This window comes from Rhinoderma darwinii, chromosome 1 (assembly GCF_050947455.1).
Source record: "Rhinoderma darwinii isolate aRhiDar2 chromosome 1, aRhiDar2.hap1, whole genome shotgun sequence".
NCBI lineage: Eukaryota > Metazoa > Chordata > Amphibia > Anura > Rhinodermatidae > Rhinoderma > Rhinoderma darwinii.
Window position 1 is genome coordinate 238707592 of NC_134687.1, and position 15589 is coordinate 238723180.

At 42.8% G+C, this 15589-nt stretch overlaps 1 protein-coding gene across 1 annotated transcript in view; it reads right to left on the bottom strand.

The window, feature by feature from the left end:
• The window catches only part of IL12RB1 (interleukin 12 receptor subunit beta 1), a 157874-nt gene extending 142621 nt beyond the window's left edge, over positions 1-15253 (bottom strand). Inside the window, exons 1-2 of the mRNA XM_075851155.1 lie at positions 15181-15253; positions 5453-5585 (exon numbers count right to left, since the gene is read on the bottom strand). Coding sequence (XP_075707270.1) covers positions 5453-5585; positions 15181-15253 — 206 coding nt within the window. The remainder of the gene's footprint in view (positions 1-5452; positions 5586-15180) is intronic.
• Between the last annotated feature and the right edge of the window lie 336 nt (positions 15254-15589).

The window sequence follows — 15589 nt, forward strand, 5'->3', positions numbered from 1 at the left end:
ACCATATTTTTTGTATGTGCCATTAATATATTTATATAAATTAATCATGTCCCCCCCTTAGTCATCTTTTTTCAAGGCTAAATAGGTCTAATTCTTTTAATCTTTCCTCATAACTTAGATTCTCCATGCCCCTTATTAGCTTCGTTGCTCTTCTTTGTATTTTTTCCAACTACAGGGCATCCTTTCTATGAACTGGAGCCCAGAACTGAACTGCATATTTTAGATGAGGCCTCACTAATGCTTTGTAAAGTGGCAATATTACATCCCTGTCCTGCGAGTCCATACCTCTTTTAATGCACGAAAATATCCTGCTGGCCCTTGAAGCAGCTGATTGACACTGCATGCTGTTATTTAGTTTATGATTTACAAGTACACCCAGATCCTTCTCAACAAGTGACTCCCCTAGTGTATCTCCCCCTAGGACATATGATGCATGCAGGTTGTTGGTACCCAGATGCATAACTTTACATTTATCTACATTAAACTTCATTTGCCAACTGGATGCCCAAACACTTAGTTTGTTTAAATCCGCTTGCAATTCACGAACATCTTCCATAGACTGAACTATATTACATAGCTTGGTGTCATCTGCAAAAATAGAAATAGTGCTATTAATCCCATCCTCTATATCATTAATAAATAAGTTGAATAATAGTGGTCCCAGCACTGAACCCTGGGGTACACCACTTATTACCGGGGACCATTCAGAGTAGGAATCATTTACCACAACTCTCTGGATACGGTCCTTGAGCCAATTCTCAATCCAATTACAAACTATATTTTCTAAACCTAGAGTCCTTAATTTACCCATTAGACGTCTATGAGGGAAAGTGTCAAATGCCTTTGCAAAGTCCAAAAACACTATATCCACAGCGGCCCCTCTGTCTAGGCTTCTGCTCACCTCTTCATAAAAACCGTGCTGGCTAGATATATATATATATATATATATATATATATATATATACACACACACACACACACACGGTAGGATGTATAAAACAATTTCAAAAATGTTTTTTCCACATTTTTTGTGATTTGTCTGCTCATAATAAAAATTAAAAACGTGGAATTACTTCCTCTAATCTAGAAAATTAAAAGCTTCATAAGTCTTGTAAAAAAACACAAAGTAAAAATAGTTGCGATACCCAAAGCAGTTGCAAAGATATCGTTTAAAGAAGTTCATATTAGAAATGGAAAATTTGACCTGGATGCAGGGGTTTCAGTGACCCTTGGTCATGAAAGGGTGCGGCTAGTGTTATTCTACACAGGAAGTCTAGTCAGTATCACAAATGTTTTCTTATTACTAAAGCAAGACAACTCCTGGAATTTTTATTGCAGAGCAAAACTAAACAGTATGCAATCTAATACTTCTTAGTTCTTTTACAGTGTCAGAAGAATTCTTAAATATCTTCTCTAAGGCTGGGTTCACACGAGAACACACTGCACTGCATGGAGCCGGGCTCCTAGCATCATAGTTATGTACGATGCTAGGAGTCCCTGCCTCTCCGTGGAACTACTGTCCCATACTGAAAACATGATTACAGTACGGGACAGCTGTCCTGCAGCGAAGCAGGGACTCCTAGCGTTGTATATAACTATGATGCTAAGAGCCCGGTTCCCTGCAGTGGGTTCGGTCCAGGACTTGCGGCCGAAATATGTTCCGTCCTATACGGACGCAACATGCTCGTGTGAACCCAGCCTAAGAATAACTGGAAACTCCTAAAGCTTAGGCTTAAACTGGTCTCCACGTCTTAAATTTGACTTGTGACGGGGGCCCTTTATACTGGCTCCACGGCTGGCTTAGAAAAGATTGGAACAATAATAAACAATCTAAGGCCCCATGCACACGAACGTGCTTTTGCGGCCGCAATTCCCCCGAAAATCCACGGGAGAATTGCGGCCCCATTCATTCCTATGGGGCCATGCACATGACCGTGGTTTCCACGGTCCGTGCATGACCCCGGAGCCCAGACCGCAAAAACAATGGGCAAGCCTTATTACGGCTGTGTTCTGCAGTCCGGGCTCATTGAAAATAATAGCAGCGGCCATGTGCACAGCCCGCGATTTGCGGGCGGCTCACACTCCGTGGCCAGCCGACCCGAAAATCACAGCCGTGTACATGGCTACGGTCGTGTGCATGAGGCCTAAGCTACCAACAGGGTAACACCTCGGTTGGGTGGAAGGGGGGAAATTGGGAAGGTCGCTGTTGCTAGGTGGCTGTCTTTTCCCCTTGAACAAAAACAGCTTGCAGGTCATAGATCCTGCAAACTGAACTTTGTTCTTTGGTGAGGCAGCCACCTATCACCAGCTGATGGGTAGAGTAGCACACACCTTGTGGTACCTCTTATAAATCAAAAGCGTTGTGTTTTAGAAGGGTGTCAATATAATATAACAAAAGGTCCTCTTTGATGGTCATCTGGCTGTAAGGGGAACCCCTTTTGATGTGGCCATAGAGGAAGCCGCTCCTCTAGTAGAGTGGGCCCTGAAAGTCGTGGTATCTATGACCGAACTTCTGATAACAAAAATAATCCAGCCCCTATTAGAGTTTACAGAGACCTTACAAAAAGGGGTCTGGAAGTTAAGTAGAGATCTGCGATCTCCCCTCTATGTAGAGCAGAGAGGTTAAGGTACTCTTGCATTGCCTGGATCATACAGAGGAAAGGCTCACCTGGGTCTCTGATCAAACCCATCTCTATCAGCGAGTTGTTCAGCTGAGCCGTTTGCTTCTGACATTAAGTACTATGTGGGAACCTCCTGGTGATACGGAGAGCCAAGGTTCATTGATGTGGAAAAGAGTAAGTTCTGCTGTCCTTGCCACCATAGCAAGTGAAAGCAGGCATTAAAGTGTAATGCCCTAAATCATAAGAGGACATTCACTAACAGACATGGTACTAAGAATTGTAGAAACGGTTCCACTTCCCATATGGCCGAAAACTTGGGAGTATTAGGTCTAGCAGAAGAAGTACCTTTGAGTAGTCTAAGGTGTACATTGTTTTCTTTAAGATTTGGAATGAAGTACTTAATTGTGCTGGATGCCATACCAGAATGGATTTTTCTGTGGCAGAAATTCTAAGGCTAAAACTATGAGGACAACCTTATACCTGTTCCTTGTTCTGTGGGAAACTGGAGAAGTAGGTCCTTCGACCTTCGGAAGCAGTCAGCTGTGGAGCCACCCTTGATTAGTCTGTGGATCAACAGACCATGGCTATTAAGGCCACACTGGATAAACCAGCACTTTGTCTTCCACTTGAACCTCTTGAATCTTTAATAGAACTTGAGGCAACAAGGTCTGATAAGGAAATGCCTACAGGTTTGTCAGGTGAGTCCATGGAAAGGATTAGAAATCTACTCTCCATGCCCCCTTAGACCAAGTTCTCAATACAAACCTGCTAGTCTATGCTGAGACGGCTGAAGCAAAAAGGTCTATCTGCCTGACACCAAAGCTCTGATCTATCCTTTGAAAAAGCTCCCGTTTGAGTGTCACTTAACAGTAACATTATCTGCCTCAACACCGCATCCACCGTTTAGTTGGAATGATCCATAACATATTGGGCTCTGGAATCCAAATTCTGTTCCAGGATCCACTCTTAGGCCCTATTCACACGACAGGAATTCTCGATCGTGTGACAGCCGTTCTTTGAACGGTCATCACCCAGCCGCAGTAGGAACAGTAGACCACAAATGGGGCTATTCAGACGGCCGATTTTCTGATGGCCCGTCAAAAAATGGAACATGCCCTATATCGGGCCGTTCTCCTGGCCCCCATAGAAGTCTATGGGGCTGTGTAAAGCACGGCTGTCACTCGGATGTGATCCGAATGATGGCCGTGCATTCTGCCGCTCGCTCTCCTCTCCTCCTCACAGTGCGAAGTACATGTGAGGAGAAGGAGGAGGGTATTTTGTTGCTCTCTGTAGGAGCTGAATACCGAATCCCTAGATGCAGCTTCGATCGGAATCTGGACAGTGACATCAGGGACTTCTGAAGCAGAATACTCAGCGCTGTGGCCGGTCCCCTACAGGAAGGTAGGGGAGTGCCATCTATGGGGGGGGGCTATGTACAAGTGGGTCTGTGTTGTCATGATCTACAGAGGGCAGGGTGCGGCCATTTTTATCGGCTGACACTCTGACCCCGTCGTGTGAATAGTGGTTGTTTTCAAGGGAATATAGCCTCTGATTTTTAGCCGTTTAAGCTGTTTTTCTATTAAGTCAATGAAAAACAGGTCCAAACAGGGCTCAAGAAGTGACATGCACTTCTTTTTACGAGGCCACGTAAAAAACACCCCATGGGAACGGCACGCCGTCTTTCCTATTGAAATCAATGGGCAGATGTTTGGAGAGGTTCCCCAAATTTTTAGCCATTTTTCGTGAGCCGAAAAACTGCTGAAAATAGGCTGTGTAAACATACCCTAAGCCTTCCTTGTACAAGGTAATGGATCTCAAGCTTGTTTATTTGCATAGGCCATGGCAGTCCTGCTGTCCATCTGAATCAGGACAGTGCTGTGGATTGGCAACGGGAAAATCAACTTTTGAAGCCCCAGCTTTGCAGCTGTTAGCTACAATAAGTTGATGTGCTTTTTAGTTTCCAATGTCTGCAAGCTCCCCAGTGCTGCAGCATTGTGAGAATAGGCTCCCCATCCATTCCGAGAGGCATCCAAGGTTATCGCTAAATCTAATGCCTTCTGCCTCATCTGACAAGATTGGGAAAGGGCTAATGCAAAGATCTTTTTTCTTCCCTGTAGTCCCGAGTAAGATGGACTACAGTGTTACACTTTAAGACTGACAAACCAACTTACTAACACACTCCCTTTGGACAGCGTTTGAGCTAGCACCTTTGCCCACTCAAATTGTGAAAGTGGCCGAACAACTTCTTGGAGTGTTCCTAAGATTCGCCACCTGGAACTTGAATAGACAACACTCAAAACAAATGGGCTTCTTGGATTGCCCAGGTTTCTTTAGCTCTGCAAATTACTTGCATGCTCTGAATCTGCCCTTCAATCCATGGATAAAATCAGGGCCCAAAAAACGACGGTTTTCTAAATTTGGGAACTCAGACTTTGGGGCGATGTCTGTCACCAGGCCCTTCTAACATTAGTAACATAAAGGTCTGCCCAAAAATCAAGATCGCCCTGCTTAGTGCCTTCAGCTAGTTTGTGGGTCAACAGGGCTCTAGCATTTTTGGATGAGGAGACTTAACAAAAGCAATGCTGCCAGTAAGCAAGAGTCTTAAATAATCCCCATCATCCATGTATATACTAGCTATCATCACTGTATATAACTCCCATCATCTTTGTATATACCAGCCTGGCTTGTAAAATGAGGTACAAAGTGGAAAATACTTCTCAAATGATATCTTGAATGAAAGAAACTGAAAACAAAAACACTCAAGGAGGAAATGATCAGTTTTTGGAGGAACTTCCAAATTAAGAAGAAGGTTACTCTATCATTATACATACCAATAGTTTAATTTATAAGTGGGATTTTGTGATTCCTCCCCAGCTCTCCAACTACAGTAGCAAAAGTAGTTTTTCACTGTGTAATTCTGGTAGCAAACAAGATCCTTCGGTGTCTTCTTTTCTTCATTTATACCTGTAAATATTTATATTTTTATTTTTTTTGTATAAACATATCTGATAGGAGAGAAAATAATGTGTTGAATAAATAAGCATAACTCTAAATTTAACAGGCTGGGTGGTCCCTTTGATCACAGTAGTGATGGTCAACTTGAATACGCAAGTGTTTAGAAACAAATACTGTAGTTATTGGTGCACGAGTGTATATCTGCCATCTTTAACTAGTGGTTTAGGTTTAAATGTTTGTTTTGCAGTGATTTTCTCACCAAATTGTGGCAAAATCGTAACTGGAAAAAGGTGCAGGACATTTAGTTACATCATCACCACATGACCAAGCTACTGCATTCAGCCACAGCAAAGAGAGAGAGTGTTAGACCCCAAAAATCCAGAATGAATTCTTAGGGGCACATTTTTTCTGCTTGGTAAAAAAAACACTACGTGCACATATCCTTGAAACAAGTAAAAGTCTGTGTGTAGTGTGCATAGTGTATGTAGGGTCTGTGTGTAAGGTGTACATGTGTGTAGTGGGTGTGTTACCTGCATGAGGGGTCCATACCTCCCAAATTTCAAGTATCGCAAAGAGTGACAACCACATTTTTTTCCTTTCAGATACACACGCGGTTCAGCCCACACAGTATCATGCTCCCATAGTGCCTCCCCACAGTATAACGCCCCCATAGAAACCCCCCCCACAGTATAATGCCACTATAGCTGCTCCCCACACAGTATAAGGCCCCCATAGATGCCCACATACAGTATAATGCGCACACAAATTCCCTCACAGTATAATGCCCTATAGCTGACCCCCATACAGTATAATGCCCACACAGATGCCCCCATACAGTATTATGCTCCCTTAACTGCCCTCATAGTATAATGCCCCCTTCGCTGCAACCACACAGTATAGGGCCCCATAGTGCCGCAATGCCCCTGTAGATAGTGCCACAGTGCCCACTATAGCTAGTGCCCACACAGATGGTGCCAGTGACCACATATTAACAGAGTGCCTGCATAGCGCAACAGTGCACACTGTAGGTTGTACCACAGTGCCCACATGTAAAGTGCCAGTGCCCACATGTACGTAGTACAACACATAATTCCCAAGTAGATTGCGCCACAGTGTCCCCTGTAGATAGTGCCACAGTGCCCATGTAGCTAGTGCCCCTCCCCCTGCAGATGGCGCCATTTGGGTTCCCTTTAGGAGGGAACTCCCTAGCTAGAGCATTTGCCCCGCTGAGGCCGGGGATTCCGCTCCAAGAGACAACCCAGACGTCACTGTTCATATATTTTACACAAGATTACGACCATGCCAAATTTTTATTTTATTTTTTTAAATAAAACTTAAAAAAACAACAAACAACTATTCATTAAAAAATTATGTGTGTCACTATTTTCTGTGAGCCATACCTTTTTTTATTTTATGGAGAATAGCACATCAATTTTTAGGGATTGGACAACTCGGGCCCCAGCAGACAGTAACTGTATACTTACCCTCCTCTTCGGCTCCGGCCACAGCGGAGGTCCTGACTCCATCCAGGGTTGGGATGTGGTGCGCGGCACACAGCGTTACGTCATGACACGAAGAGACATCAAGACCTCCGCTGCACTCCGGAACGGAGGAGGGTAAGTATTCTGTCAGTTACCATAGAACTTTAGTTCAATTACATAGGACCCAGTTTTTATAGATGTGGTGCCAGGGAACACAGGCCCCCCTGGCTTCGGGACCTGGTCGCAATTGCGACCCCTATAGTTACGCCACTGTGTGTAGAGATAGATAGATATATCTATCTGTGTGTGTTCTGGAACTGGCGGTGGTCACTATATAATTATGCATACATACATACATACATACATAACATACGTGTCCACCAAAAGTTCCGTAACACCCTCAACTTTTAAACGGTTCGAGGTGGAGGTTTGGTGGGATTTAATGGGGTCATAAAATCTACCAGTTAACGCCAAAAAGAAAAAACAAAGAAAAATCACCGGGGCAGCAAAATCTTAAATGGCACAGGGGGGGGGGGGTTCGAGTGGGGGCACGTAATCAGCCGCATTAAAAAAACGGCCATTTTTCCCAGTGAAATTCCCAATGGCCAGATGTTTGGAGGCGTTCTGCTTCCGATTTTTCGGCCGTTATTCGGGCATTTATAGCCCGAAAATAGGCCGTGTGAAGATTCCCTCACAGTCAGTTTTCTGTTAAACATATTGCTATAATATTATAGAAATGAAATTAACATAAACAGTAAATATGTTAGCCATTAAATGCCTGTGTTTCTGCCAAAAGAACAGTGATCTTTGCTTAGAAAAACAAAAGAACTGACTTCATCCAAGATAAACACTTATTATATTGCTTTGTCCTGATTTACCTGTGCAGTTTTAACCACTTAAATGTCCGGCCTATTTTAAACTTTAATGACCAAGCCATTTTTTACGTTTTTCCATTGTCGCATTCCAAGAGCTATAACTTTTATTTTTGCATCGACATAGCTGTATAAGGTCTTGTTTTTTGCGGGACAAGTTGTATTTTTTAATAGCACCATTTTGGGGTACATATAATTTATTGATTAACTTTTAGTAACTTTTCTTTGGGGGGGTGGAATAGAAAAAAACACATTAAATTTTGCCACTTTTTTGCGTCCTAAATCTACGCCGTCTACCGTGTGGTATAAATAACACAACAACTTTATTCAGTGGGTCATTACGATAGCAATACCAAATTTTTATAGTTTTTTTATGTTTTACTACTTTTACACAGTAAAAACCCTTTTTTTTCTAAATCATTTGATTTTTGTCTCCATATTTGAAGAGCCCAAACGTTATTTTTCCGCCGATGCAGCTGGAGGGCTTTTTTTTGCGGGACGACTTGTAGTTTGTTGGTACCATTTTGGAGTAGATGCAACTTTTTGATCACTTTCTATCACAATTTTTATGGCAGGATTCATAGAAAACAGCCATTTTTGCATTGTTTTTTTTATGGCTTTTACCGTGCAGGTTAAATAATGTAAATAGCTTTATAGTTGGGGTCGTTACGACGCGGCGATACTAAATGTGTAACTTTACTTTAGTGGGTTTTTCACCACCTTTTTTTTTAAATGTAACTTTATCAAACTTTTTTTTTAAACTTTTTTACTAGTCCCACTAGGGGACTTCACTATGCGATCCTCCAATCACTTTTATAATACACTGCAATACTTCTGTATTGTAGTGTATTACTGCCTGTCCATTTAAAACTGACAGGCATCTGCTAGGCCATGCCTCGGGCATGCCCTAGCAGGCATACACTACAGGCAGACCTGGGGGCCTTTATTAGGCCCCCGGCTGTCATAGAAGACACGACACCCGGCGATCTTATTGGCGGGTGCGATGAGAGAGGGCGCTCCCTCCTTCATTAAAAGCTAATGAGCGCTGCATCCGAGGGGTTAAACGGGTGAGATCGATACGGATATCGATCTCACCCGTTAGAGCAGGGATGCCCCAGCTACCTCTGGTAGCTGAGAGCAGGGAGATTTAACGGCTCCCCGCTCTGTTTATTTATTCTCATGCAGCGCCGTGAAAAGGCGTATGCATCAGAATAAAGCCCATTAGTGGCCGCCGTGAAAAGGCGTATTGGCGGTCACTAACAGGTTAAAGGACTATTTTCGTGTGTTCTATTAGGACAAATGGACATCAATTGAGGGGGTTATAGTGGGACACCCCCTTTAAATTCAGATCATGAGGTCATAGAATCCATTATATTCACAACTCAATTATATTATAACTATCTATATTATCATGCCGATTATAAAAAATGCACCACTCCTTCTTGAAGATCCAATGAAGTTGTGCACTCACCGCTCAACTTGGAAGACCTTCCCTTCTGCCTGACATGGTTCCTGGCACTAGAACTACCTTTTAATACTGACATTTCTGGAACATATAAAAATGGAACATAGGCCATGGAGAATTCAAAACCATTGGTTTCCATATAAAATTACTGAATATTATTTCCTATCTTATGGTGAGAACCACCTTCTTTTCATCAAAGCAAAGTGCTGACGGTCCCTCATTTAATTATACTATTTATCAATAATTACTGTATATGATCTTGTTTGAGGTACTGGCGTACACCAGTTTATGTATAATTTTACTGCAATGCTAAAAAAAGCTCTGTTCTTTGTTTTCATGGTCCTTTCATAAGGGTTCCATATTGTCTTTTTGGTTTAAAAGCCGATGTACAGAAAAGAACCATTAGGGCTTGTGCAGAAGTAGCAGAATTGCTGCGTATTTTCCATCCGGAATTGCGGACAGAAAATACGCAGCAGAATACAGTAGCAGCAAAGTGGATGAGATGTAATAAATCTCATACACGCTGTGTAAAAATTCAGAGCAGAAATTGACCTGCGGTGCGTTTTTTTCATACCGTAGCATGTCAACTCCTTCTGTGGAAAGTGGATTAAATTGCTGCATTTCTCAGAGGAGATGTCACCATCTCCCAGCAGTGAGAAAAATGCAGCAAAATATGCAACATTTTCTGCAGTAAAAAAATGCAGGTAATGGTGCGGTTTTGCCACAGCGGAAATTCTGCTACTTTCAACGGAATTGCTGCAGAAATGTTCTGCAGCAATTCCGTTACGTGTGGACAAGTCCATAAAGTCAGATCTAGAACAACAGCCAACACAGACTTTCTATTAATGCACAACATACATAGTGATAGACATAGGTTTGATGAACTTACTATATTAAAGCAGGCTTAAAATTTGAATACATACATTATCTAAGAATCGCAATTACAATGCCCAAAATCTCAACATCACTTTACCTGTCTGCTGTCCCGCAGGGACATAAATAAGTAACAGTGTCCAACAGAACATATTAATGCCAGCTCTGGAACCAGAATGTATTAGCAGCAACTTCATGGTTCCTACACGCCAATGGTACTGTTACTTGTGAGCTTTTCATAAGGCTGTGTTCACTGAGCCAGACAATCATCTCTTCTCTGCAGTAGTATTTGTCATAAACTAACTGAAAACATGAGTGGGTGACAAAATGACAACAGTTTTAAAATAATTTACAGTTGTGGTTTGTAATAAGGTGTCTCTGCAGAGAGAGGAGGTGTATATAGAGCAGCTGTGACACTGAAAACCACAGCCAGCCTCGCATGGGGCAGTACAGAAAGACTCTTGTGCCTTTCAAACTGTGGGATGCATCAACTATCCAAACAAGGATGTGAAAGGAGAGTGACTTCCTTCACTACAGTTTCCCTTACGTCCTACTAACAGCACAATATTGGGGTATTTTTGCCCCTGTGTACTAGTAGGACAGATCGGGTTTAATTTGATGGTATTAATAAATTCCAGCAAATTAAACACTAACTGGATAAAAGGATATCTAGCTCCTTCCACCTTATTATTTTTTCTGTCCTATGGACTTGGATAGATGGTTTGCTTTGCATTTTGTATCGGTTTTCATTTCCTATGCTGGACTTCCTAGATTGAACTACAAGTTGTACAAAATGTGTTTAACCCTATGCAATCTGTAGCTGCTGCTGCAGCCTGCTATTGAATGTTTTAGCTTGTTCTTGCATTATTTAAATATAAAGACTCAGCAGGTTAAATAACGGGTTAGGTGCTACTATCAAGTATCTGAGCACCTCCACTATATATTTATATCAAGGCAAGCTTCATATGTACTAGAAAAACTTGAAGAACAAGAAGCTAAAGCGCCACAAGTGTAATGAGAAAGTACAAATTTTATTAGGACATACAACACAAAATTACATATATATATAAAATTCAAGGGGATCTAAAAAAGAACAGTGTGGGTTGTTTCACAGAATAAATCTAGGGTGTCCTGCGACAAATGGGTTCCTTGGCTCTGATGTGCGTAGCAATGACCAAAAAATAGTCGAATGTCTAACTGGTAAGTTGTAGACATATAGACAGCCTATCAATATTTATACAGATGCATTAAAGAGAAACATGGGGTATATCACATACGTATGTATTCATGAGTGCCCAGAATTAAATTGTTGCATGACCAGTACTGCCAAGATAGGAATAGGTGAAAGGGAAGAGGTCAAAGTCATGCCAGCAGGCGAAAAGAGGAATGTGTTAGGTGTCCGAAGCATATATAGATCCAAAGGATCTACTAAAAGCACAATTGAATGTTGTAGCAAGATTACCCATCAAAATGAATGTATGGATGGCCCCACACTGCGGCCCGAAATGGTAGCGCCCCGACGCGCGTTTCGCCAAACTGGCTTCCTCAGTGGATAGTGTATGATGATGTGGCATTGTACAGACTTATATATAGCTAGGTAGATAATAGCAAAATGTGTTCAGGTGTGCGTTTTTCTCCATTACCGATCCACGGCGCATGCGCGGGAGTCCGGCCTGAGCCGCGAGATCCCCGCTTTCTGTCGTCATCACGCCCGCACCGCGCATGCGCGCCCCCAGGGACGCGTGTCCCTGGAGACGAAGCAGGTGCAGCACGAGCGTGATGACGACTGAAAGCCGGGCGAGGCTCCCAGGCTCATCCGCGCATGCGCAACCCCGGAACATGCAAGTATTCAAATGAGTGTGAGAAGATCCGTTCTACGGTCTTATTATGGATAAAAGACTAATGAGTGTTATGTTATGTCCCCTGTCCGAAAAGGTGAAGAGTAAGCAAAGAAGTTGGAGTTAGCTCCGCCCCCTGTCCTTTATTACCTGCCGTGTTCTCCTCCTCAGTGCTTGTAATTCTTCCGGATTCCTGGCCCCACTGCTGCTTGCTCCAGCCTGCTTCTGCCGTGCTTCTGCCTTGCTGCAGTTCCGCTTAACCTGCTTTGCTTTGCCTCTGGCTTGCTTCCTTCTCCGTGCTTACTTGGGTATACTCCACTTCATCCTGGTCCTGACTACTCATTCACCGCTCCGTTTCCTCGCGGCGTTCCGTTGGCTACTGCCCCTTCCCTTGCGTGTTCCCTGTTTGTTCTCCCGTGCACATAGACAGCGTAGGGACCGCCGCCCAGTTGTACCCCGTCGCCTAGGGCGGGTCGTTGCAAGTAGGCAGGGACAGGGCGGTGGGTAGATTAGGGCTCACTTTCCCTTCACCTCCTTCCTGCCATTACAATAATAGTATAAAAGTAGTGATAAGTTATAACAAGTACATAAGTGTCGTATTCATAGTCCAAAATTATAATGGCAGACTATACATAAATCAAACAGTGAGGCTGTTAATCATAGGAAACAACTGACCGTGAACAATATGATAACAATGAAAAGTACCCGCTGCACATGTGAATAAGAAGATCATGATCAACATGAATCAAAGACGCAAGCAAATATGAATACTAGCGATGAGTGAATACAAAAAGGAGAATACTTAAAAAAGTAAATAATAATGAATATTCACTTCCTAAAACCGTGAGTGAGAAGGAACCATAATAGGTTACGTCTCATTATATAACAAGAAAAGGATCATTTGATAAAAATAGAGAACACCGACACAAGAGTAGAAGATCAAATAAGTTTCATCTCGTCCAAGGTGGTTGATTGTTACACATGGAATGTAAGGATATATTCCAGGGACAGCGGATTAGAGTCACCCAGTCACCTAAATATGACAATGCGACAAAAAACAGGCGTTAGTAACAGCTAAAAACACTAAAAAATAAAGGGAATATTCATAAAAGAGAGAATAAAAGAGTATATAAGGCAAATGTCCTAACAGAGAAAGGTTCTCATAAATACGCGGACAAGCTCAGGTTCTCGTTGAGACCATGGGGGGTCATGGTGCCCAGTGTGACGATCCACCTGCACTCTTTTTGTGCAAGTGTCCTCTTGACATCTCCACCTCTGACACCGCAATGTATTCGATCAATGCCCCGTACACGGAATGTTTTGGGATCGCACCCGTGTTTTAATTTGAAGTGTCTAGGAATAGTTTTTAAGGTTGTCAGATAGTCTATGTCCCTAGCTGCAATGATGTCCCGTACGTGTTCCCGGACCCGTAATCTTAGTTGCCTAGAGGTTAAACCCACATATACCTTGGGGCAGTCACATGTGGCATAGTATATCACGTGAGTAGTACTACACGAGATATATTGCAAAATTCTGAAACGTCTGTCGGTCTTAACAGAGTCGATGGTTGTGATGCATAAAATATTAGGACATGCCACGCAGTCGCCACAGGGAAAACATCCCTGAGCAGGGCCTCTGGCTGAGAACGGGGTTACAATCGAGCTAAAAAAGTGGAAAGGAAACATCTGCTTAACCCACTGCCGTTAGAACAAAAGGATGAGACGCCCGGTGTGATTAGATTCATCTCCATCCATAACAACCAATGGCAGACCATGAGAGATATTTTACAGAAACACTGGCCCATTCTGCAATTAGAGCCAACATTTACCCCAGCTTTACCTTCCCATCCCCAAATGACAGCGAGAAGAAGCAGGAACTTAAGAGATATATTGGTACAGAGCCACTATGTCCCGAAACGAGAAAACCCGTTCTCAGCCAGAGGCCCTGCTCAGGGATGTTTTCCCTGTGGCGACTGCGTGGCATGTCCTAATATTTTATGCATCACAACCTTCGACTCTGTTAAGACCGACAGACGTTTCAGAATTTTGCAATATCTCGTGTAGTACTACTCACGTGATATGCTATGCCACATGTGACTGCCCCAAGGTATATGTGGGTTTAACCTCTAGGCAATTAAGATTACGGGTCCGGGAACACGTACGGGACATCATTGCAGCTAGGGACATAGACTATCTGACAACCTTAAAAACTATTCCTAGCCACTTCAAATGAAAACACGGATGTGATCAAAACATTCCATGTACGGGGCATTGATCGAATACATTGCGGTGTCAGAAGTGGAGATGTCAAAAGGACACTTGCACAAAAAGAGTGCAGGTGGATCGTCACACTGGGCACCATGACCCCCCATGGTCTCAACGAGAACCTGAGCTTTTCCGCGTATTTATGAGAACCTTTCTCTGTTAGGACATTTGCCTTACATACTCTTTTATTCTCTCTTTTATGAATATTCCCTTTATTTTTTAGTGTTTTTAGCTGTTACTAACGCCTGTTTTTTGTCGCATTGTCATATTTAGGTGACTGGGTGACTCTAATCCGCTGTCCCTGGAATATATCCTTACATTCCATGTATAACAATCAACCACCTTGGACGAGATGAAACTTATTTGATCTTCTACTCTTGTGTCGGTGTTCTCTATTTTTATCAAATGATCCTTTTCTTGTTATATAATGAGACGTAACCTATTATGGTTCCTTCTCCCTCACGGTTTTAGGAAGTGAATATTCATTATTATTTACTTTTTTAAGTATTCTCCTTTTTGTATTCACTCATCGCTAGTATTCATATTTGCTTGCGTCTTTGATTCATGTTGATCATGATCTTCTTATTCACATGTGCAGCGGGTACATTTCATTGTTATCATATTGTTCACGGTCAGTTGTTTCCTATGATTAACAGCCTCACTGTTTGATTTATGTATAGTCTGCCATTATAATTTTGAGCTATGAATACGACACTTATGTACTTGTTATAACTTATCACTACTTTTATACTATTATGTTCATAATTTTATTTTGTCACGTTTTTTATTGGTACACTCCTATTTTACTCACCATTCCTTGTTCTGCCGTCTTTTCTTTTTTGCTTTTTCTTGACTTCTCCTCTTTCTTCTTTTTTTTTCTCCATGTTCTTCTTTGCTTACTCTTCACCTTTTCGGACAGGGGACATAACATAACACTCATTAGTCTTTTTTCCATAATAAGACCGTAGAACGGATCTTCTCATCACACTCATTTGAATACTTGCATGTTCCGGGGTTGCGCATGCGCGGATGAGCCTGGGAGCCTCGCCCGGCTTTCTGTCGTCATCACGTTCATGCTGCGCCTGCTTAGTCTCCAGGGACACGCGTCCCTGGGGGCACACATGCGCGGTGCGGGCGTGACGACAGACAGCGGGGATCTCGCGGCTCAGGCCGGACTCCCGCGCATGCGCCGTGGACCGGTAATGGAGAAAAACGCACAC